This window comes from Scyliorhinus canicula, chromosome 16 (assembly GCF_902713615.1).
Source record: "Scyliorhinus canicula chromosome 16, sScyCan1.1, whole genome shotgun sequence".
Classification (NCBI taxonomy): Eukaryota; Metazoa; Chordata; class Chondrichthyes; order Carcharhiniformes; family Scyliorhinidae; genus Scyliorhinus; species Scyliorhinus canicula.
The window spans coordinates 38969271-38995027 of NC_052161.1; the positions used below are offsets into that span (position 1 = coordinate 38969271).

A 25757-nucleotide genomic window follows, 5' to 3' on the forward strand; every position below is an offset into this window, starting at 1 on the left:
GTTAGAGAAATTCCAGGTTTTGAGCCCAGCAACAGTGAAGTAATGGTGATATAGTTCTAATTCAGGGTATTGTGTGGTTAAGATCAGTATCTAATGATCAAACTGAAAGTTCTCTGTATTCAAAAATGGCTACACCAATAAAATGCATGAACTGAATTTGAAGTGCTTGCAAAAACAGTTGTTCACTTACTGTTACAGATATACTCAGCTAGTTTTTCTGCATTTCCCGTGTCTTCTCCTTGTGTTGCAAGACCAATTTCTTTTACTATAAAGAGATTGACAAAATAAAGCTTATGAATTGGTTGCTGTAGAAATTAAGTGACGATGATGACACAAATTTGCAGAATAACCTCTGGAGGTATTCAGCGTACTCATACATGTGAACACGTCTGTTGCAAGCGTTGAGGTCACTTTCTTCTTGGCACTTGAATCCAGAAAATAGTGATTAGTAGACCAAGTTACAGCTTTTTGATAAGTCGCAGGCTAGGTTTAAAGATCCAGCTTTGTTACTCACTTATTTCAGGATTACCTTTTGAAAATGAAAGTAGTTTTAAATCTTGCGATTGCTATTTTCTAAGCAATGCAGCACTACTCCTGTTTTTTTAAATTTAGAGTACCCAATTCTTTTTTTCCAATTAAGGGGTAATTTAGCGTGGCCAATTCACCTACCCTGCACATCATTTTGGGTTGTGGGGATGAGACCCAGACAGACCGGGGAGAAGGTGCAAACTCCACACGGACAGTGACCTGGGGCAGGGATTGAACCCGGGTCCTCAGTGCCATGAGGCAGCAGTGCTAACCACTGCACCACCGTGCTGCCCAAAGCAGCACTACTCGTGATGCATTCAACGTTTTTAATTATTTGGACACCAATACTGTTTTGTTTCCCGTTTTTACTTTTCACATCCTTACAGAAACCCATTGACTCCATTTCTGTGTCACAGTTTGAAGAATACCTTGCCCAAGTCGCCATGATTCACCTGCGAGCCTGACAAGTACTGTCAAGACAGCTGACTGTGGAGCACGACAGGCAAAACTAATCCCTTCCTCACCCAATTTCCAGACATGAAATTCCATTAGTAATCACTGGACAGTGATCAAGAAGAACCTTGGTTGATTTCTTTCCTTCCATAATCCAGGAGTATTGGATTCCATTATAGTGCCCATACCACCATCCAGGCTCAAATCAGTGATTGAGTCCACAATATTGTTTTTGTTTATGTCTAAATTACTCACTTAATAAAGTAACTGATCAACTGGAAGACCTCTAAATTAAAGACTGTATTCTCTTAATTGCTCAGTGGTTAAATTTACTCCAAATGTGATATTGGGTCATATATATCAGGAAGAATCATACAGCACAAAAGGAGGTCATTCTGTCCCTCATGTCTGCACCAGTTCTTTCTCAGAGCAATCCAGCTAGTCCCACTACTGTTCTTTCATTGGATCCTGGCAATGTTTTTCTTCCTCAGTTATTTATCCAATTATCTTGTGAATCTCTATACATCACCCAATAAGGGGCTACATTCCAAATCCTAATCATTGGTGTAAAAAAAAAATCTTCAAGTCACTTCTGCCTATCTTGTCAATTAGCTTAAACCTGTGTTCTTTGGTTGTCAACCCTTCACCCAATCCAGGTTTGAACCCGTATCAGTGCCTGGCCAGGTTATCTCAGCCAAAGTTGTCATTGTGCACTGCTATTGCTCCTTGGATATGAAAGTGAAAAAAAAATTAGCCAGGCCTACTATCAGGCACTCCACATTCCGTGTTACTATTGACTCAGTCAGCACATAACATTTATGCTAGCTGATGATTTTAATCATAGAGGCAAGCAGCTAGTACTACTCAAGAATTGCATGGTTTGTGGGTAGGGGTGGATATTTGACATCCATCCGTGCCTCCACTTAAAGGAGAGGTGCACTCGCTGCAGACACAAGGGAAAGATGTTGCAACTACAAATATGGCTATAGCGAGTACTTTGCATGCCCTTGATGTCCTGGTACAGGCAGGATATTGCATCTTTAATGTAATAAAATGTCCCAAAGACACTTCACAGGCGCAATGCAAAATAATATTTGACTTGGAGCCATTTGAGGAAGTATTATGCCAGAAAAGCTTAGCCAAAGAGGGTTTTAAGAACTATCTTAAAGGAGAAAAGGGAGATGGAAAGGTTTAGAATCATAGGAGATCATTCAGCCTATTGCAGAGATCATTGCAGCTATCTGCAAGAACTCAGCTAGATCCACTCCTCTGCCCTTTTCCCATAGCCATGCAATTGTTTTCTCTTCAGGTACTTATTCAATTATCTTTTGAAAGCCATGGGTGAATCTGCCTCCACTATACTCTCAAGCAGTGCATCCCAGAAGCTAACCACTCAAAGCCTACAATAATCACTTATTGTCACAAGTAGGCTTCAGTGAAGTTACTGTGAAAAGCCCCTAGTCGCCACATTCCGGTGCCTGTAGGTTTGCCTGATGTGAGCGTTGGCTTTTTTGCCATTCACCTTGAATTGATGTGCTCTGGTTTCGACTTTTCTGTGAATGAGGGCAGGAATTCCATACTTAGGGCTGAGGCAGCTTACTGCTAATGAATTAATTAAATATAATAGAAAAAAAATCAGCTCTTTTTCACCACTTTGAGCATTCTCTGCTTAAAGCTCAACAATACTCAAAAAGTAGTAAGTTGTAATTTACCTGCTTAATGTCATACTTAAGGCAGTCCAGTTAACCCTGCACTATCTTCCTTCTTCTAGGCCTCCTGTATGGTGATAGACATTAGACCTTGCCTGACACCATGCCTCTTCCCACATGCCCATCCACTTCCAGGTCTCATCTGCTCTTAATTCCTACCCAGACTTAAAGCCTTAGGCCTCTGATTCTCATCCTTTGAAAAACCATGGAAGATGAATTATTAATCAAAAATAACAAAAATACAGGAATATCACAATCTGCAAGCTCATTCTCACAGTATATAATTTTACTAGAATCTTCAAAAACCTCCTATTTGCCCTCACTATTATTCCACATATATGTGATGCACATGATACTAACTTTTCTTACCTAAATTGGCTGTAGATTTTCCGACAACATAGATAGATTTTTCATTCCACCGTTCTTTTAAAGAATTATTATTCCACTCTATTATAAAGAAAAACGGAGATTGGGAAATATGATTAAATACACTGAATATTTTTGATTCAACATTATATTCTTACTTCATTATATAGAACATAGAACAGTACAGCACAGAACAGGCCCTTCGGCCCTCGATGTTGTGCTGAGCAATGATCACCCTACTCAAACCCACGTATCCACCCTATACCCGTAACCCAACAACCCCCTCCCCCCCCCCCCTCCCCCTTAACCCTACTTTTTAGGACACTACGGGCAATTTAGCATGGCCACTCCACCTAACCCGCACATCTTTGGACTGTGGGAGGAAACTGGAGCACCCGGAGGAAACCCACGCACACACGGGGAGGACGTGCAGACTCCGCACAGACAGTGACCCAGCCGGGAACCGAACCTGGGACCCTGGAGTTGTGAAGCGTTTATGCTAACCACCATGCTACCGTGCTGTGATTGTACTTCTTAATCACCATAAAATCTACAGAATCAAACCAATAAAAATCTAAAACACAATTTATTACAGTAGAATCAAAAATACGCTGCAACACAATGCACAAAATATGTGCAATTGCTGTCTATATAAAACAAATATGTTACTTATCGGATTCAAAATTATTTCTTTTTATAATAACTAAAATTGTCTATAAGCATGAAAACAATTCTGTGTGTTCTTCTATCCAGGGATGCACAGTAATCATATTACAGATCCTTACTCCTAATCACAAAGGCTGGGTTTTGCAGTCAGTGGTGAAGCAATAGTGTTTGCCATTGATCTTGAAGAACGTATTCTCTCTGGTTTGGATTTCCACATTCGTCATGTTAGTTTAAATCTGGTACCAAATCAAAGTGACCTCCAAATGTCCAGCAGTAGTGATATCAGTAGGTAGATAAGCAGCCAATCACACTGAAGTATTCTTAGCAAAGCATGAAGTATAAACCACTGATTCCCTTCACTTTTAAATTTACATTTTTACAGATAGCAAAACAAGTGATGGAGGCATGTACATAGAATTAAGGTAGAAGCTAAATATCCTCAAAATTAATTTTTTATTTCAAAACAATATGGAATTTCTTGTAATGAAGAAATTCGACATTTAATAAATATAAAAAATTATTCTTTCAGGGTTTGTAGTCATCTAGGATGGCCACGTCCCGATTACAAAATGGACACTTTGCAAAGAATGCAGGGAAAATGGATAATGCTGAGAAAACAAGCAGGTGCAAGGTTTGTCTGTTGATTGGAGCCGTAGCTCCCAGACAAGATCGATACTGCAAAGCCATTACCATACTAATGAGCCATCTCCGGAGACAAAATGGTAACATTTAAGTAAACAATACCAAGGCAGACATCCCGGCGCCAGAGGAGACTAGAACAAAGCAGGCCAAGGAACACCTAGGACACGCCCAGCAATCAGGCACCCACCTCTTTATTGGAGGAAATCGATAGGAATGATCAACATGCGGTCCAATTAATTGGGGCCAAGTTCACGGCCCGCCCAAAATCGCGCGAAGCCCCTTTTGGGTATACGAAGGATCCTCCAAGAGAAACTCGCTCTCTTGGCATTGGCTCTCAGCGAGGAGAGACCTGCCTAGCAGCTGCACCAGAACAAGTAAGTCCAAAGTCAACGCACGCTATGAGACAGATGCTCCTAGCTACTATTCCGTACCAGCTCAACCCCAGCAGCCTCAGAACCACACAACGGCCATTGTTCCTCTGACTGAGTGGGCGCCCAAAGCTAAGTATTAGCTTTAGTAGTAGTGATCGTTTAGTTGGGAGAGTTTTGTGCATGAGTATATTTGACTGTGTGTGTAAATAAATGAGCATTGATTTCAAACTTACTACCTGGTGTATCGAGTCTTTGATCAGTAGTCGGTTTTGAACTTTGTGGCGGTATCGAAAGATACTTGGCGACTCTTGAGCAAACGTAATTAGAATTAAGGAAGGCAACCATATTAACCGCCATAAACAGAGGCAATTAAAGAGAGAACACAATTAGCAACAGGTTGCTTACTAATTAGGAAATTATGTCTTTAAAAACCAAAATGTGAATCTTGCATTTGTCAGGCACGTGCCATCCGCGAGCCCAGAAGCAATTGTGATTTCCACATCTGGCCACAATCAAATCCCAAACGCGATTTTACACTGACTAGCCAATTAAGGGGCAACCAGTTGGAATGTGCCAGGACACTGGTGTCGTGCTGGCAACAGGGACGGGAACGTTGCTGGTGCCGGGTCCAATGGGGAAGTCATGGGATATTTAGAAACCAGATAGCTCTTTGAAGGCTATCAGGAGATCGTGAAGAGCCTCAGGGAGTTGCCTTGGAGAGCATTTTAAAATTTACAGGAGTAATGGCCTCAGCACACACTGGCCATGAAATGCGGGAGGGTAATGCCAGTGGGTATTCTTCTCTTCCTCTCCAGGTTCTTGGACGAGTGCCTGTGCACTCCAGTGGAAGGACTGAGTACCACATGGGAAATTTTGATGCTGAGGGATGGGAAGAGATCACCACACCTGAGAAAGATGGCATGATCAGAGGTGGCAGCCCAGGTCAGCGGCATGATGTGCGTCTCTCCTGGATCCAGTGCTGCAAAGGGTGAGTACTGAGTTGGCACAGCACTGTGATGTCGTGAAGAGTGGCCGTCCTTCGTCATGCTCAGGTGGTAAGATTCAGAGTGACAAAAGGCACATACACGTGTGCTGGCCAAGGCTGGGGATGTGGCCGCTAGCCCTAGGGGGTGGGGTGAGTGGTTGATATGGTGTTGGAAGCAGAGGTAGAGGTTGGACTAGTGAATGCATTTTTTTCTGAACGGGGCAGCCAGGTTGCAGAGAAGCAGGGTGTCGGAGGAAGGCAAGAGTCCAGTGGACAGATGCGAGACTGGCAGAGATTGCAAACAATTTAGGGTCATCTCATCTCAAATAAAGAGTGATAAGTAAGAGACCCCAGGGATCATGATGCCACCATGATGTGGTTATCCATAGTCTCACCAGGCTACCTAGCATGCACATTGGCTATGATTCATAATGTTGACATATTGTTTTCCTCCCTCAAATGTGCCATCCTCCAAAGTTTGCTGACCTGAGGATCCATCCTTGACTCCTGTGGAGGATCTGCAGGCAGATCCACTAGTGTCATACACTCCCTCGCTAACAGGCATCAGCGCAGGTACAAGCACTTCAGTGGACATTTGTTGATTGGCTCAGATAGTAGTGTGTTGTGAGGGGGGTACGGCACACTTGCATGAAGAGCTGGTGGAGGCAGGGAGTGCGCTGGGCGCTGGCAATTGATAAAAAAATGCTGGATACCAGGACCATGCTGAGTCTGAACGTCTTCCATCAGGTGGCAGATGCTGCTTGTACAGTGGGACATATGGGAGATCTGGCAGAGATAGCTGAGGGTCTGTGTGCCATAGTATTTGTAATGGAGGAGTCCATAAAGAGCTTGAGCACTGTGTTGACACTGAGCACTGAGTGCACAGCCTCCTCCATTGAGAGTGACAACTCTTGTGGAGAGGCAGCTCCAAGAATAGAATCTGAGGTTTCTGGGGTCACGCTTGAACCTACAAGTTTACACACCGACTGTGACCTTAGGAGGTCAGTGTGAGAGATAGATGAGACACTTGATCTCCCTGCCAAGTGCCCATCAATGACAAGCAGTGAGCTCCAGATGTACCTCATGCTGACGTACTGCCTATGGACACTGAGCTCATCACACAGTGCTGCGCATGAGGGTAGTAGTTCCTCCACTCCTCTTACAGTAACCATGGCACCTGATGAAACCGCGAAGACTGAGCAGTGCCCAGTCATATCATTGATTGCATCATGCCAGGTGGCACCAGATTATCAGGGCTAACAGGTGAAATAGGATGATGCACTCACAAGCATAAGTTTAAGGCACTAGGAGCACAAGATGGGTTTTTTACTGGTGACATTCTTTCATTTCATAAGAAGATGCCTATGAGGTGGCTTCCACTGGAGAACTTGGCCGGGATTCTCCCCTACCCGGTGGGGCGGGGGGTCCCGGCGTGTCGGAGTGGCGTGAACCACTCCGGCGTCGGACCGCCCCAAAGGTGCGGAATTCTCCGCACCTTTAGGAGCCAAGCCCTCACATTGAGGGGCTAGGCCCACGCCGGAGTGGTTCCCACTTCGCCGGCTGGCGTGGACGGCCTTTGGCGCCATGCCAGCCGGGGCCGAAAGGACTTCGCCGGCTGGCGTAAGTCGGCGCATGCGCCGGTGCATCAGCGGCTGCTGACGTCATACTGGCGCATGCGCAGGGGAGGGGGTCCCTTCTGCTTCCGCCATGGTGAAGGCCATGGCGGGGGCGGAAGAAAAAGAGTGCCCCCACGGCACAGGCCCACCCGCCGATCGGTGGGCCCCGATCGCGGGCCGGGCCACTGTTGTGGGGGCACCCGCCCCGTGCCCCCCCCCCCCCCCCCCCCCCCAGCCCCCCCCTCGCCGCCAATCCCGCCGGTCAGGTAGGTGGTTTAAAAGTCTCCGGCGGGAGAGGCCTGTCAGCGGCGGGACTTTGGCCCATCGCAGGCCGGAGAATCGCCGCGGGGGGCCTGCCGACCGGCGGGGGAGGGGGGGGGGGGGGCGCCGACCGCCGTAGCACGATTCCCGCCCCCGCCGAATCTCGGGGGGTGGAGAATTCGGGTCACGGCGGGGGCGGGATTGACGCCGGCCCCGGGTGACCCCCTGGGGTCGGAGAATTCCGCCCCTTATCTTTTTGCCGTTTTGCACCACAAATTGTTTATTCCTCAGAAACTCAAAATCTTGAACCTGCATGTATCTAAACATTTCTCCCTGCATCAGCCCATACTTCGCTTCCAGCTCCCTCAATCCTGCAAACCGACCCCTAAGAAACAAATCTTTTAGCGTCTTAATCCCCTTCTCTTCCCATTTCTGAAAACTTCCATCCCACCTCCCTGGCTCAAATCTGTGGTCCCCCCGAATCGGCATTTCCCTTGACCCTGCCCCCAACCCGAAGTGTTGCCGAAACTGCCTCCAGATTTTCAATGAAGCTATTATTACCGGACTCCTTGAGTATTTCCCCGGAGCTATCGGGAGCGGCGCTGTTGCTAGTGCCCTCAGTCTGCACAAACTCTCCTCCATTCTGGCCCACTGGGAATCAACCAATCGACCCAGCATCGCACCTTCTCCACATTCGCCACCCAGTAGTAGTACATCAGGTTCGGGTGACCCAAACCCCCTGCCTGCCTTCCCCTCTGGAGGTGGCTTTATCTGACCACAGTGATCGGATTGCCATGCTGGAGTCCGATCTGACTTTGGTGGCTGAAACTAATAAATTACTAAGAGCCAAGCTGAATGAGCTGTAAAACAGATCCAGGAGGCAGAACATCCAGATTGTGGGGTTGCTGGAGGGGATTGACGGCCATATCCCCATGGAATATTTCTTGGCCGTGTTCCTCAAAGTGGTGAGTGAGGGTGGAATTGCATCCCCATTTGAATTAGACCGAGCTCACTTTGACCAGAGCCTCCTTCTGAAGATGCACCATGTGCGATGATTGCAAGCTTCCACCATTTTAAGGAAAAACAGAGGGTTCTGCGTTGGGCAAGGGAACGACATGATTTCAAGTGGGTGGCCACTCCATCAGGCTGTATCAGGATATGGACGCAGTGTTGGTGAAAGAAAGAGCCGTGGTTAATGGAGTGAAGTCTGCCCTGTTCAAGAGTGGAGTTAGGTTCGGGATGGTCTATCTAGCTCATCTTAAGAGTCACCTTTGAAGAAGACTATTTTTTCACTCTACCGGGAGATACAGACTCTTTTGTGAAAAGGCACAAGTTGTGCACTGCGTAACATTGTTTATAGCTCTGTCAACAGGTATATTGTATTGTTTGTACTTCTTGTTTTTTCTTGTTCTTGTTGGGGTTGTGTTCTTATTGCCTTTTTGAAAAATGTTTTATTCAAGGCATTTTCATATAAACAAAAACAGAAGAACAACCAAACAACATTATAAACAACCAACAATGTTCTTATTGCCTTTGATTAGATTTGAGGTTCTCTACCATGTGATGTTTTGCTCTTTATATTAATATATGGGACGCAATTTTACTAAGTGGAAACAAAGTCCTATAGTGAGCGCGTTTAGCCGCCAGTTTCCCGACGCTCACAGCGCCGAGAAACAGAAGTCTATAAAACACCACTTGCGTTGGATAAGGGTCCTCAGTGGGGAACGCGTGACCGAAGCCACACATAGCCCCGTTTTGTGCACTGAGGAGCGCTACTCATTGGAACCCCTCAGTGTAGCGGGAGATAGTTCCCGTTTCTGAGGCTCCCCGACGCAACCCCCGATCAATCCCAAGCCTCAAAGCACTATGTGAGGATCTCCAGGTCCTCCAACACCCACACAGGGCACCCCCAACCCTATTGCATGCACACACACAATGCCAGTGTGGCACCTTGGCAGTGCCAACCTAGCACCCTGGCAGTGTCCCAGCCAGCTGCCAGTGCCATCTGAGTACCTTGGCAGTGCCAGGCTGGCAGCAGCAGTACCAGGGTACCAGCTTGCCCAAACGGCATGCACCTGGGTGCCCTGCCCTTATGAGGTGGGGTGCGGGGGATTTGAGGACCTACTCATCGGTAAATTGGGAAGTTGGGGGGTCTGGAGGCTGTGGTAGGGTTCAGAGAACAAGGGCTGGATTCTCTGTTCTGGAGACTAAGTCCCCACACCCCGGCGTGACAACGCTGGCGTTTCACGACGGAAAAACCGCTGTGAAACAGCGCCCGATTCTCCCGTCCGGAACGAGGGGGGGGGGTGTTCTAGCAGCCAGGTAGCATAGAGCACCTGGCTCTAGCTCCGATATAGCCCGGGGAATTGCCGGGTCCGTGGCCGTGCTTCATCGCAGATGCCGCTCGCGGACCCAGCCCGAGAAATAGTCCTCCCCTTCAGCCGGCACGCATGCCCTGGACCGCCCCACCACAAGGCCCCCAGCCCCAAATAATGTCTCCCCCCACCCGCAGATTGGCCCTCCCCCGACTGTGGCGGCGCTGGATTGAGTCCGCAGCAGTCTCGCTGAATTTCCGACAGGTGAGACGACATGCGACCCACGCCATCGGGAACTTGGCCAGACGGGGGCGGGCCTCAGGCAATGGCCTGAGGCCATGGATATGTGGCGCGGCGTACTTTGGAGGGGGCGGAGCATCACAGAAGCGACACCACCCCCGATTCTGTCGGGTCGCCGAATTTGGATTCTCTGGCCCGTTGCCGTGATCTCTTCCTGCACTGGCAAGCAGAGCTTCTTACTGCAAGAAATGGGACTAAGTGTGGCCTCGGGGGCATTCCTCGCCGAGGCCCGGAAATGAAGCAGAGTCCCATTTAATAGCGAGGTAACCCAGCTAAACATACCCAACACAGGACTCTGTTTCATTTCCGTTAAATCGTGCCCAATGTCTTCCCATTTTTCTCCCCAAATCTTATTTTAGAAAGTTAACGAATTGATATCTCTTATTTGAGCGGGTCAGAATCGGTATCGCTCTGCTCCAAACGGATAGCAATCAGGGCTTTTTTACCCTCCCCAAATTATTGTGTTATTACTGGGCCACTAACATTCAAAACATTTTGTCGTGGATTAGTGACTCCTATTCTATTTGGGGACAAATGAAGTCCTGTCCTGCACTACTTCTACTCTTCTTGCCACAGCCATTGAACCATTGCCCTTTTCTCCTGCTAGATTTTCCTCGAACCCAGTGGTGGTTTCCTCTCTTTGGAAACAGTTTAGTCAGCATTTCAAGCTCCTTTCCCTGTTGTCTTTTGCTCCTATTTGCAACAATTACCTCTTCCTACCTTCTGGTTTGTACTCAACATTTAAATTTTGGGAAATGAAGGGTCTAATCGTTTTGGGGACCTGTTTGTCGAGGGGAGGTTTTCCAATTTGAGGGAGTTAGCTGATAAATTCCTGCTGCGCAACACCAGCCTTTTTCAGTATTTTCAAGTTCGTGATTTTGGGCAAAAAGCTTTTCCAATTTTTCCTTTGGCGCCACCTTCTTCTCTGATGAAGAGAATTCTGTCCCTGGCTTGCCCTGGCGAGGGATCTATTTCCGACCGATATGATCATATTCTGTCATCGGATTCTGCTCTGTTAAGCGGCGTGAGGGCGAACTGGGAAAGTGAATTGGGCCTCAATTTGACTGGTGAGGTTTGGAGTGAGGCCCTTCATAGGGTCAACTCTACGTTCTCAAGTGCTCGCCTGAGCTTAATTCAGTTTAAGGTGGTATACATGACTCACTTGACGAGGGCAAGGATGAGTGGGTTTTTCCTGAATGTTGAGGATTGGGTGACCGCTGTTCTCTTGGCCCAGCTAGCCATACACAAATGTTCTGGTCCTGCCCCAAACTTGTAGGCTTCTGGGCTTTATTCTTTAATACCATCTCAGAGATACTCCATGTGGATTTAGACCTGTGTCTGCTTGGAGTATTTGGAGTGTCGGATTTGCCAGTGATTCAGTCTGGAATAGAGGCTGATGTTGACGCCTTTGCCTCGCTGATAGCCAAGAGGTGAATACTGCTTATTTGGAGTTCTCTCACTCCACTCTGTGCCTCTGCTTGGTTGGGTGACTTAATGTCATTCCAATACTTGGACAAAGACAAATTCACCATCAGGGGGTTGGTGTGGAGGTCCTATCTAAAATGGTAGCCATTTATTTCCTTTTTAAAAAAATATTTTTATTAGGGTATTTGCAAGTTTTTATAATAATAACAATGCCATGAACGTGGCACAATAAACATTTCCACCCCCCACCCCCCCTCCATCCCAATCTTCACACACCCCAACCATGAAACAACAAACAACAATCCCCCCCCCCCCCCCGGAATACTGCAACTGCCGACATTTTAATTTTCCCCGAGAAAGCCGATGAACGGCTGCCACCTCCAGGTGAACCCGACCATTGACCCTCTTAAGGCGAACTTTATTTTCTCAAGACTGAGAAACCCAACCATGTCACTAACCCAGGTCTCTACACCCGGGGGCTTTGAATCCCTCCACAGTAATAAGATCCATCTCTGGGCTACTATGGAGGCAAAGACCAAGACGTCAGCCTCTTTCGCCCCCTGAACTCCCGGCTGTTCCGACACTCCAAAGATCGCCTCCTCCGGACTCGGCACCACCCGTGTTTTTAGTACTGTGGACGTTGCCTTAGCGAAACCCTGCCAGAACTCTTTAAGCTTCATGCATGCCTAGAACATGTGGATATGGTTTGCTGGGCTTCCTGTGCACCTTGCACACCTGTCCTCTATCCCGAAAAAGTTGTTCATCCGGGCCACAGTCATGCGTGACCGGTGGACTACCTTGAATTGTAACAGGCTAAGCCTGGCACAGGATGAGGATGTATTAACCCTGCTTAGGGCATCCGCCTACAGACCTCTCTCTATCTCTCTTCCTAGCTCGTCCTCCCACTTGCCCTTAAGCCCCTCCACCGGGGTTTCCTCCGCATCCCACAGCTCCAAGTAAATATCCGATACCTTCCCCTATCCCATCCAGGTCCTGGAGACAACTCTGTCCTGTACTCCACGTGGTGGCAGCTGCGGGAAGGCCGGAACCTGCTTTCCCAAGAAGTCTCGCACCTGCAAATACCTATACCCGTTCCCTGCTGGCAATTCAAATTTATCCTCCAAGGCTTTCAAGCTGGGGAAGCTCCCATCTATAAATAGATCCCCCATCCTCTAATGCCTGCCCTTTGCCATCTCCGGAACCCACCATCCAGTCTACCTGGTACAAAACGATGATTATTATAAATCAGGGTCCAAACCGATGCTCCTCCACTCTCTTATATCTCCTCCATTGCCCCCAGATTCTCAAAGCCGCCACCACCACCGGACTTGTGGAGTATCAGGCCGGCGAGAACGGAACAGGTGCTGTTATCAGTGCTCCTAAACTTGTGTCTTTGCATGACACCGCCTACATCCGCTCCCATATCGACCCCTCTAGCTACCCACTTCCTAATCATTGCTATATTAGCCGTCCTGTAGTAATTGCAAAAGTTCGGCAGCGCCAACTCACCCTCCCCCGACTACGCTTCAGCAGCACATACTTCACTCGCGGGGTTTTACCCGCCAACACAAAGCCCGAAATAACCCTCAGGATGAATATGGGGAGGCACTGAAAGACAAACAGAAATCTGGGGAGGACCGTCATTTTCACGGTCTGTACCCCCCCCGCCAGTGATAGCTGGAGCATGTCCCATCTCTTAAAGTCCCCTTTCATTTGTTCTACCAGCCGGGTTAGGTTTAACTTGTGCAGTGCCTGCCATTCCCGGGCCACCTGGATTCCCAGATACAAAAGTTCTTCCCTACCATTCTAAGCGGCAGCTCTCCCAGTGTCTTTTCCTGTCCTCTTGCCTGGATCGCGAACATCTTGCTTTTCCCCATTTTCAATTTATAGCCTGAAAAATTGCCAAATTCTCCCAGGATTTGCATTACTTCCCCCATCCCCTCCAACGGGTCTGAAATATACAAGAGCAGGTCATCTGTATAAAGCGAGACCTGGTGCTCCACCCCTCCCCCGAACCAGTCCTTTCCTGTTCCTAGAGGCTCTTAACGCCATGTCCAATGGCTCTATGGCCAGAGCAAACAGTGACGAGGAGAGGGGGCACTCTTGCCTTGTCCCTTGGTGTAGTTTAAAATACCCCAACCTCAGCCAGTTCGTACACACATTCGCTACTGGTGCCTGATAGAGCAACCGCATCCAGTCAACAAAGCCCTCACCAAACCCAAACACCTTCCCAGAACCTTCCACAGGTAATTCCACTCCACATGATCAAAGGCCTTCTCCGCATCCATCGCTACCACCACCTCCACCTCCTCTCCTTCTGCAGGCATCATAATAACATTTAAAAGCCTTCGAACCCTCTGATTTGTCGACCCAGTGGTCAACAGAGCAGCTGATGCAAGTTATTCAGGAAAGCTTTGCTAAACAGAAACGAGACTGCTTGGACCCGATTAAAGAGTCGATTGAGCAGCTGGAGCTTAGATTGGATGCCCAAGAACGGATGATCCAGAAAATGGAGAAGGCGCTGGCTGAGCAGGAGGAATATCAAACTGCGGTGGAGGTGGGGATGCTGAGAGACCAGCAGAAGAAGCTCCTGGAGAAGGTGGAGGACCTAGAGAATAGGTCCCGCCGGCAGAATTTGAGAATCGTTGGGCTCCCGGAGGGGTCCGAAGGAGCGGACTCGGGCCTACATTGCAGATATGTTTGAGAAGCTGCTGGGGGATGCGGCATTCTCCCGATCCTTGGAGGTGGACAGGGCTCACAGAGCACTCGCGAGGAAGCTGCGAACAGAGGACCCCCCGAGGGCAATGGTGGTGAGATTCCACAGGTACTTGGATAAGGAGCGCATTCTACAGTGGGCCAAGCAGACGCGGAGCAGTAAGTGGCACAATAGTATCCTGCGGGTCGACCAAGACCTGAGTGTGGAGGTGGCCAGTTGAAGAGCAGGCTTCAACCACATTAGGTCAATCCTTTTTAAGAAAAAGGTGACGTTCGGACTGTTGTATCCGGCCCGTCTCTGGGTCACGTATGAGGAACAGCACTTTTATTTTGAGTCGCCTGAGGACGTGCTGGACTTCGTGAAAAGGAAAGGACTGGTGGTGGACCGAGAACTTTTAAACTTTGCTGCAGTGTTCATGTTTTTTTTTTCTTTTGGTTTCTCTGTTCTGTAAAAAAAAGTATCTCGTTTTTCGTTTTGTGGAAGCTGTTTGTAATGCCTTCTGTGTTGATTTGGGACCAGTGGCAGAGCTGAGCGAGTTAAGGTTTTCATCTGTACTGTTGGGAGATGGAGGTGTGCTTGTTTAGATTTTGTTTAGTTTTTCTGTCGGGCAATTGTGTGGGGATTGTTTGATATTGAAGTATGTTTGTATGAGGGGGGGGGGGGGGGAGAGAGAGGGCGCAGTAGGTGGGAGATTATCCGGCACCGCCAGCTCACGGCAGCGCGGGGGGGGGGGGTGCATATGTTAGGTTTATCAAAGGAGTTGGGTTACAGAGTGTTGTTACTAGGGGTGGGGGGAGGGGGGCAAAACATTCTGCTGACGAGGGAGGGACTTGGGCCAAGGGACAGAGAGGAGGTTGGGCGCGGAAGCTGCCTGTGGGCGGGCTGGTGGAGGCGCGGAGCATGAGCTGGAGGCGGGCCCAAAAAAAGGGGATGGCTGATCGACGAAGGGGGGGTGCAATGAGACCCCAGTTAGACCGATCACCTGAACTGTTCGAGGGTTAAATGGGCCGGTCAAGAGGGCACGTGTGTTTGCGGATCTTAGAGAACTGAAGGCGGCCGTGGTAATGTTGCAGGAGACGCACCTTGGAGTAACTGACCAGATTAGATTGAGGAAAGGTTGGGTCAGTCAGGTCTTTCACTAGGGACTGAATTCAAAGACTAGAGGGGTCGCGATCCTGATCAATAAGCGGGTGGTGTTTGAGGTGGGTAGAATAGTTTTGGATGTGGGAGGTCGGTACATGAAAATGAAATGAAATGAAAAATGAAATGAAAATCGCTTATCGTCACGAGTAGGCTTCAATGAAGTTACTGTGAAAAGCCCCTAGTCGCCACATTCCGGGGAGGCTGGTACGGGAGTCGAACAGTGCTGCTGGCCTGCTTGGTCGGCTTTAAAAGACAGCGATTTAGCCCAGTGAGCTAAACCAGCCCCTGGTTTACATTATGGTCAGTGGGAAAACTGGAGGGGGTGCAGGTGGTATTAGTAAATGTGTATGCGCCATATTGGGATGACGTGGAGTTTATAAAGAGGATGCTGAGGAAGATACCGGACCTGGACTCGCACAAGTTGGTCATGGGTGGGGACTTCAACACAGTTATTGCCCCTGGCCTGGACCGGTCAAGCTCGAAAACAGGCAGGGTGCCAGCAATGGCAAAGGAACTAAAAGGATTCAGGGAGCAGATGGTGGGTGGATCCATGCAGATTTGGGCAGCCGAGGGTGAAGGAGTTCTCCTTCTACTCACACGTGCATAAAGTGTACTCCCGGATCGATTTCTTCATTTTGAGCAGGGCCTTACTGGCAGGGGTAGTGGACACAGGGTACTCGGCGATCACAATCTCAGACCATGAGCCACACTGGGTTGACCTGCAGGTTAGTAAAGACAGTAACCAGTGCCCGCAATGGTTAGATGTGGGACTTTTGGCTAACAAAGGGGTGTGCGAGCAGCTGAGGAAATGTATTCAGAACTACCTGCAGGTCACCGATACGGGGGCAATTTCAGCAGTGGTCTGGGAAGGACTGAAGGCGGTGGTTAGAGGGGAGCTGATCTCGATAAGGGCCCACAGGGAGAAGGTGGACAGGGCAGAGACAGACCGACTGGTTAAGGAGATACTACAGATCGATAGGAGGTATGCGGAGACCCCAGAGGCAGGGCTTTTAAGGGAACGGCAGAGGCTACAGGCGGCTTGTTAACCACAGGGAGGGCGGTGGAGCAGCTGAGAAAGGCGAGGGGGGTGATCTAAGAGTATGGAGAGAAGGCCAGCAGAATGCTTGCACAGCAGATTAGAAAGAGGGAGGCAGCCAGGGAGATAGGGAAAGTAAATGATGGAGATGGGAACCTGGTTGGTGAATCAGCAGGGGTGAATAAGGTATTTAGGGATTTCTACAGTAGGCTGCATAGGTCGGAACCCCCTATGGGGCCGGAGGGGATGAGGCACTTCTTGCGGGGGGCTGAATTTCCCAAAGGTGGACAGGGAGATGGTAGAAGGACTGTGGGCCACGATCGGGTTGGAAGAGATAGTGGAGGGTCTGATGGCCATGCAGGCGGGTAAAACCCCGGGGCCGGACGGGTACCCAGTGGAGTTTTATAAAACGTTCTCTGGGATTTTGGGGCCGGTGTTGATGAGGATGTTCAATGAGGCAAGGGAAAGAGGGGTGCTGTCCCCGACGACGTCACAGGCCATGATTTCTCTGATTCTGAAGCGGGACAAGAATCCGGAGCTTTGTGGGTCCTACAGGCTGATATCCCTGTTGAATGTGGACGCCAAACTGCTGGCCAAAATTTTGTCCTGCAGGATTGAGGATTGTGTTCCAGACGTTAGGCAGTTGGTGGCCAATGTAAGAAGGCTGTTAAATGTGATCATGATGCACCCGGAAGGTAGGGAGGTGGAGGTAGTGATCGCAATGGATGCAGAAAAGGCTGGGATTCGGATTTGGGCGGGGCTTTATTGACTAGGTCAGGTTGCTGTATCAGGCTCCTATGGCAAGTGTACGCACGAATAGGACAACATCGGACTATTTTAAACTGCACCGGGGGACGAGACAGGGATGCCCCCTCTCCCCACTGTTGTTCGCGCTAGCTATAGAGCCATTGGCAATTGCTCTGAGAGCCTCAAGGGGCTGGTCCAGGGGGGTGTGAAGCACAGAGTCGCGGTCTATGCAGACTGTTTCTGTATGTAACGGAGCCATTAGAGGGGATGGAAGAAATCATGAGGATTCGAGGGGAATTTGGCCGGTTTTCAGGGTATAAGCTAAATATGGGGAAAAGTGAGATGTTTGCGATCCAGGCGAAGGGACAGGAGGGGCGATTGGGGGAGCTGCCGTTTAGATTAGTAGAGGGAAGCTTTAGCTATCTAGGTATTCAAGTGGCACAGGAATGGGACCGGCTGCATAAATTAAATCTGGCCCGGCTAGTAGACCAAATGAAGGACGATTTTCGGAGATGGGACGCGCTCCCGTTGTCATTCGCTGGGAGGGTGCAGATGGTGAAGATGACGGTCCTCCAGAGATTCCTTTTCGTGTTTCAATGTCTCCCCATCTTTATTCCGCGGTCCTTTTTAAAATGGGTCAACAAAGTGATCCCTGGCTTTGTTAGGGCGGGCAAGACGAGGAAGGTAATGCTCGAGCAGAGTCGGGGAGAGGGCGGGCTGGCGCTCCCAAATTTTAGTAACTATTACTGGGCAGCGAATATAGCTATGATCAGGAAGTGGGTGGCTTCATGTAAGGGCACCAGTTTGGGGGCATTGGTAACATGCGCCTCTGCCGTTCCCGCCAGCACGGTACTCCATCAGCCCAGTGGTGGTGGCGGCCCTGAGAGTCTGGGGGAGACATGTGGGAGCAGAGGGAGCATCGGTCTGGTCCCCAATCTGTAATAATCACCGGTTTTCCCTGGGAAGTATGGATGGGGGGGTTCTGGATATGGCGGAGAGCAGGTATTGAGAAGATGGGGGATATGTTTATCGAGGGGAGCTTTCCAAGTATGAGGGTGCTGGAGGAGAAGTTTGGGTTGGCGAGGTAAACAAATTCAGGTATCTGCAGGTGCGGGACTTCCTACGTAAACAGGTGTCAACCTTCCCGCTCCTACCACTAAGGGGGATTCAGGACAGGGTAATTTCCAGAGGGTGGGTAGGAGAAGGGAGCGTTTCGGACATTTACAAGGAACCTATGGGGTCAGAGGAGACACAGAATGAGGAGCTGAAGCACAAGTGGGAGGAGGAGCTGGGAGGAGAGATAGAGGATGGTCTATGGGCGGACACGTTGAGTAGAGTCAATGCGTCCGCAACATGTGCCAGGCTCAGCCTGATACAATTTAAGGTCATTCACCGAGCTCACATGACAATGGCCCGGATGAGCAGATTCTTTGGGATGGAGGACAGGTGTGCAAAATGTGCGGGAGGACCAGCGAACCATTTCCACATTTTCTGGGCATGTCCGAAGCTTAGGGGATTTTGGCAGGGGTTTGCAGATGTCATGTCCACAGTGATAAAAACAAGGGTGGCGCTGAGTCCAGAGGTGGCGATTTTCGGGGTTTTGGAAGACCTGGGGATCCAGGAGGTGAAAGAGGCAGACGTTCTGGCCTTTGCTTCCCTGGTAGCCCGGAGACGGATACTATTAGCTTGGAGGGACTCAAAGCCCCCAAAGTTGGAGACCTGGCTATCGGACATGGCTAGCTTTCTCTGTTTGGAGAAAATGAAGTTCGCCTTGAGAGGATCACTGTTAGGGTTCGCCCGGAGGTGGCAACTGTTCGTCAACACCTTCGCGGAAAATTAATCGGCAGCAGTAGGCCGGGGGGGGGGTTAGTTTAGCTTAGAGTAGAGGGTTAATAAAGGTGGGACCTATAAAGGAGGGAATGGCTTTTGCACAATGTTTATAGTTTCATGTACATTGTTTATTGTGTTGTTGTTATAATACCAAAAAATACCTCGACAAAATGTTTATTAAAAAAAAAGCCTTCGAACATTGGCTTTGAGTTACCTGCCCTTTACAAATCCCGTCTGGTCTTCCCCTATCACCCCGGGACACAGTCATCTATCCTTGTGGCCAGTATCTTAGCCAGCAGTTTGACATCCACATTCAGTGGAGAAATTGGCCTGTCTCTCCAGATCCTTCTCCCGTTTCAGGATCAATGAAATCGAGGCCTGCGACATTGTTGGGGGGAGGACTCCCTTCTCTCTTGCTTCATTAAATGTCCTCACCAGCAGTGGGCTCAATATCTCTGAAAACTTTATAGAATTCCACCGTCAGATAGCTGTCAGGCCCCGGGCCTTGCCCGACTGCATGCCCTCCAACCCCTCAATTATTTCCTCAACCTCAATTGGGGCTCCCAGCCCTTCCACCAGATCCTCATCTACCCTCGGAAACCTCAACTGATCCAAAAACTGCCTCATCCCCTCCACCCCAGCTGGGGTTCCGCCTCATATAATTTACTATAAAAGTCCTTGAACACCTCATTCACCCCCACTGGGTCCAGGACAGTATTCCTGCCTCTACTCTTTATTTTCCCTACCTCCCTGGCCGCCTCCTTTTTTTGGAGCTGGTGCGCTAACATTCCGCTTGCCTTTTCCCCGTACTCATAAATTGCCTCCCTTGCCTTCCTCAACTATTCCACCGCTTTCCCTGTAGTCAACAGCCCAAACACCGCCTGTAACCTCCGCCGCTCCATCAGTAGCCCCTGGGTCCGGGGCCTCCGAGTAACTCTTGTCCACCTGAGTATCTCCTCCACTAACCTATCCCTCTCAGCCCATTCCGCCTTTTCTCTGTGGGCTGTTTATTTCCTTTTTTAACGAGTTAGTCACCGTCAGTTGTTAGGGGGTTTGGGTTAGTTTCAGTATTTAAGTTAATTATGTGATGTGAGGTTATTTGTTAATTTTTCTATCTGCTTGTGACTTTTTGCTTCATTTGTTCTGGTTTGTGTGATTATTATCAAAAAATTCCAATACACATATTTTTTAAAAATATAGAGGGCTACTGTGACCTATAGAGGCACTGGCATAGGGTGCCCAACCGCACAGTTGGAGGTGATCCCTAGACCAATCATCTGGTATATAGATGTCACATGTTCCTAGAGAGGTGGGGCTTTCTGCGACATTGGACCTTAAACATGTTGAGCTAGCTAGATTACTGCCTGTACACTCTGGCAGCTGGATGGTGGTGTTTTCTGCGGTCCCTTCTGCTTTGCACACCCTATTGGCACTGTATCCTCTTGTGCCTGCGCCTCTCCTCCCACAGGTCTCTCCCTGCGAACAGCTGGCCTCATCTACTTTCTGCCCCTCTCTTCCTCTTCAGACAAGGTCCCACCAGCAGAATAAACAATCCATATCTGCTGAAATGCAGATGACAATCTAGCTAGCTCAACATGTTTAAGGTCCAATGTCGCAGAAAGCCCCACCTCTCTAGGAACATGTGACATCTATATACCAGATGATTGGTCTAGGGATCACCTCCAACTGTGCGGTTGGGCACCCTATGCCAGTGCACCAGGCAGAACTCCTCCAAGAGAGTTGGAAAAACAAGAGTCTTCAAAACAAAGCTAACATAGCAAAGACTTCAGCAGAAACTACAGGAAAAGATATAGGGCGCGATTCGCCGCTGCCCACAACGGGTCGGAGAATAGCGGGAGGGCCTTCCCGACATTTTTCCCGCCCTCCCGCTATTCTCCCCCCCCCCCCCCCCCCCCCCCACGGCCACCCCACGACACGAATCGCTGCTCGCAGTTTTTTACGGCGAACAGCGATTCTCCCCAGGCCGATGGGCCGAGTTCCCAGGCCTTTACGGCCGTTTTCATGAACGCAATCACACCTGCTCTCACCGTTCGTGAAAACGGCCGCAAAGTGCCGTCCCGATCAACCATGGCACCGATTGGCACGGCCGTCCGATACCCGCGCACTATTTGTTCCTCCGCCGCCCCGCAGGATCAGTCCGCGGGGCGGCTGAGGGGCATGACGGCCCGCGCATGCGCGGGTTTGACGCATCTGCGTGGTGACATCATCCGCGCATGCACGGGTTTGACACGTCTGCGTGGTGACGTCATCCGCGCATGCGCGGCTGACGTCATCGTGCGCGTCAGCCACCGTGACGCTCGGTGCGCGGACTTAGCGACAGTCGCTAAGCCCGCGATGCTGTGCTTCACGGGGTCGCGCTGCTAGCCCCACCCGGGGGGGAGAATTGGGTCCTGGGAGGGGGCGCGGAGGCTGCCGTGAAACACGGCCAGTTTCACGGCAGCCTTTACGACTCGCCGCATTTGCGGAGAATCGCGCCCATAAAATCTCAGCAATAAAGCAGCAGCAAAACTCTCACCCAAACTCCTAACAACTCACACAGCCAATGCTCTGGTCCCCTTTCAGAACGTAAGAACATAAGAACTAGGAGCAGAAGTAGGCCATCTGGCCCTTCGAGCCTGCTCTGCCATTCAATGAGATTATAGCTAATCTTTTGTGCTCCACCTTTCTGCCAGAACACCATGACCCTTCATTCCTTTATTCTTCAAAAAACTCTCTACCTTGGGGCGGGATTCTCCGACCCCACGCAGGGTCGGAGAATAGGCGGGAAGCGGCGTTATTTCCGCTCCCGCAGGTTTTTGAATTCTCCCGCCGGTCATAAACCGGCGTTGTGCAAATCCCGCCGGCAGCCTGTGAAAACAGCTGGCGCCGGCGGGATTTCATTTTTTTTAAACTTACCTCAAATCTCCGGCCCGGATGGGCCGAAGTCCCGCCGCTGGGAGGCCTTCTCCCGCCGCCGAGGTTTACACCACCTCTGAAACGGCGGACTCAGCGGTGCGAGCGGGCCCCCGGGGTCCTGGGGGGGCGGGGGGCGATCGGACCCGGGGGGGTGCCCCCACGGAGGCCTGGCCCGCGATCGGGGCCCCCCGCTCACTCCGCGGGGCAGTGCCGTGGGGGCACTCTTTCTCCTTCCGCGCCGCCACGGCCTCCGCCATGGCGGACGCGGAGGAGAACCCCGCATCGCGCATGCGCCGGCAGTGACGTCAGCGGCCAGCTGCCGCTGACGTCACTGCCGGCGCATGCGCCGACCGCCGAAAGCCTTTCGGCCAGCCCCGCTTCCGACTGCGCCGGGTGTTTGCGCCAGTCTTCTGGTGCAAACTGCTCCGGCGCGGGGCTGGCCCCCAAAGGTGGGGAGAATTCCCCACCTTTGGGGAGGCGCGACCCCTGAGTGGTTGGCGCCACTCCCCTACGCCGGCACCCTCCGTCACGCCGGGTAGGGGAGAATCCCGCCCTTTATATCTCAACATCATACTCTCTGACAAAGCATGCAATCACTGATATCAACTTCTTGATTTCCGCCTTTAATTGCATATGTGCAGTCTTCAGAATTTGCGCGCAATTTCAGAGGAGTAATGACAGCGAACACTGACAGTATCACCATAATTAGACTGTATAATCCAGTGATTAAGATTATCACAGTATTTTCTGTAATAAACTCTGAGCAATTTCAATACTAAAAATCCATAATAGGAATTGTGTGGAATATTTTTGCAAAAATGTACCATGTTGGAAATAAGTAAAAATGTTTCTCTATAAGGAGAGACCCATTTTGAGGCTGTCATATGAAATGTATTACCTATTAGCAAGAAATTGTTCCTGATAGTAGGGGCGTTAACTCCCTGAGCCATTTGTGTCATGCTGTAGATACTACCAAATTATAGTCACTGCTTGAAATAATAGTTACCTATTCTTACTTGCCTATTCAAGTGCATTGCTTGTAATATCTGCTTGTTTTGACAGGTTTGTCAACATTTTTTTCAAATAGGATTGTATTGATTAAGTATATCACTGAATATAAAACAATCGTACATATTTTATTCATAAATCATGTTTGAAATAAAGCAATATTTTGGAAAACTAATTTGAAACCATTTAAACTCTGCTCATGGTTGGATTAGGATATCAGATTTGAAATCTAGGTTGCGGCATCTGAATTGGTTTTAGAAAACTAAACATCCCATTCATTTGATTTCAGAATTGCATTGACTGCTAAACGAAAACACAAGTTTCACTTGCAGACATTCAGTGCCAGAAAATATGGCAGTTACTTCCCCCTTTGCTGGCCATTTCATACCACTGTGCAGGTGGTTTCTCTATAGCATGTATTATGGCTAACCTAAATAAAATCTGTTTTTAAAAAATGGAAAATGGTAATTTTTGCCTTCTGGCTCCATTTTGTTTGGTTTTCAGGTGGCAGGCTAATACATTCAAAAGTAAATCAAATAATCCATCAAACAAAATGGCACATGAAAGCATGAAATAGACTAAATCAGGGTTGATGAAGCGTCAAACTTTTAGAACATAGAACATAGAACATAGAACAGTACAGCACAGAACAGGCCCTTCGGCCCTCAATGTTGTGCCGAGCCATGATCACCCTACTCAAAACAACGTATCCACCCTATACCCGTAACCCAACAACCCCCCCCCCCCCTTAACCTTACTTTTATTAGGACACTACGGGCAATTTAGCGTGGCCAATCCACCTAACCCGCACATCTTTGGACTGTGGGAGGAAACCGGAGCACCCGGAGGAAACCCACGCACACAGGGGGAGGACGTGCAGACTCCACACAGACAGTGACCCAGCCGGGAATCGAACCTGGGACCCTGGAGCTGTGAAGCATTTATGCTAACCACCATGCTACCCTGCTGCCCCAGGTTACTCCCTTATAAATGCCTATTTCAAAATTTTTCTGTTTATACTACAGGATTGATGATTTTTCTTTTAGCCCTGCTCGATATTGTATTCTAATTAATTCAGTGAATATAGTTTTGAAAATCTTCCAGAAATTTATGATCAATCCTTCATCATAAATTCAACAAAATTATATGTCAAGCTTTTGTAATTGTAATAATCCCCTCGAGGTCCATGGAGACGACCCAAATGATCTCCCATGGGGCTCGTGGAATTACAACCTCCCCTGCTGAAAGGTGGAGGCCTAACAGCGGGGCTCCTTAAAATCCGCCGATGAAACTTGGCCAGGATGGGAACCGGCATCTTCAGGTGGTCACGGCTGAGACTGGATGTACTACGGCCTTGCATTTATTTACTTAATAAACCTCTAAATTTAAATCTTTCTTAGGTCTCCTGTGAGAATTACAGTAATACTAGTAACTATCATCCTGTAAAAAATGTTTTTAAATTAAGGCATTTGGGGTGTAACCAAGAGGTTTACTCGCATGCAGAGAAGTCGGGGTTCTTCTCCTTGGAGCAGAGAAGATTAAGAGAAATTTGATAGAGGTTTTCAAAATTATGAGCGATCAATGAGTACGGGGAAAAGAACATCAGAATGGGCAGCAGGGTAGCATGGTGGTTAGCATAAATGCTTCACAGCTCCAGGGTCCCAGGTTCGATTCCCGGCTGGGTCACTGTCTGTGTGGAGTCTGCACGTCCTCCCCCTGTGTGCGTGGGTTTCCTCCGGGTGCTCCGGTTTCCTCCCACAGTCCAAAGATGTGCGGGTTAGGTGGATTGGCCATGCTAAATTGCCCGTAGTGTCCTAATAAAAGTAAGGTTAAGGGGGGGTTGTTGGGTTACAGGTATAGGGTGGATACGTGGGTTTGAGTAGGGTGATCATGGCTCGGCACAACATTGAGGGCCGAAGGGCCTGTTCTGTGCTGTACTGTTCTATGTTCTATGTTCTAATGTTGGCGCACCAGCTCAGGAAAAGAGAGGCGGCCAGGGAGATAGGTAGAGTAAAGAGTAGAGATGGTAATACGGTCCTGGACCCGGGGTGGTGAACGAGCTGTTCAAGGATTTTTATAGTAAATTGTATGAGTCAGAACCTCCAGCTGGAGTGGAGGGGATGAGGCAATTTCTGAATCATTGAGGTTCCCGAGGGTGGAGGAGGACCTGGTGGAGGAGCTCGTGGCCCCAATTGAGATTGAGGAAATAATCAAGGGGCTGGAGGGCATGCAGTCGGGCAAAGCCCCGCGGCCTGACGGCTACCCGGTGGAATTCTATAAGAAGCTTTCAGAGATATTGAGCCCACTGCTGTTGAGGACATTTAACGAAGCAAGAGAGAAGGGAGTCCTCCTCCCAACAATGTCGCAGGCCTCGATCTCATTGATCCTAAAACAGGAGGATCCGGAGCCATGCGGGTTATATAGGCTGATTTCTTTACTGAATGTGGATGCCAAACTGCTGTCTAAGATACTAGCCACAAGGATAGAGGGCTGTGTCCCGAGGGTGATAGTGGAAGACCAGACGGGATTTGTTAAGGGCAGGCAACTTAAGGCCAATGTGCGAAGGCTTCTAAATGTTATTATGATGCCCTCAGAAGGAGAGGAGGCAGAGGTGGTGGTAGTGATAGATACGGAGAAGGCTTTTGTTCAGGTGGAGTGGAATTACCTGTGGGAGGCGCTGGGAAGGTTTGGGTTTGGTGAGGGCATTATTGACTGGGTGCGGTT

At 49.3% G+C, this 25757-nt stretch overlaps 1 protein-coding gene across 6 annotated transcripts in view; it reads right to left on the reverse strand.

The window, feature by feature from the left end:
- Positions 1 to 25757, reverse strand: part of uros (uroporphyrinogen III synthase) — a 62325-nt gene that overhangs the window by 15348 nt on the left and 21220 nt on the right. For 4 of the 6 annotated variants that reach the window (XM_038773753.1, XM_038773756.1, XM_038773752.1 and 1 more), the window contains exons 5-6: positions 3051 to 3137; positions 191 to 265 (exon numbers count right to left, since the gene is read on the reverse strand). In XM_038773753.1, coding sequence (XP_038629681.1) covers positions 191 to 265; positions 3051 to 3137 — 162 coding nt within the window. The remainder of the gene's footprint in view (positions 1 to 190; positions 266 to 3050; positions 3138 to 25757) is intronic. The other 2 variants (XM_038773757.1, XM_038773755.1) reach the window with 1 other exon arrangement.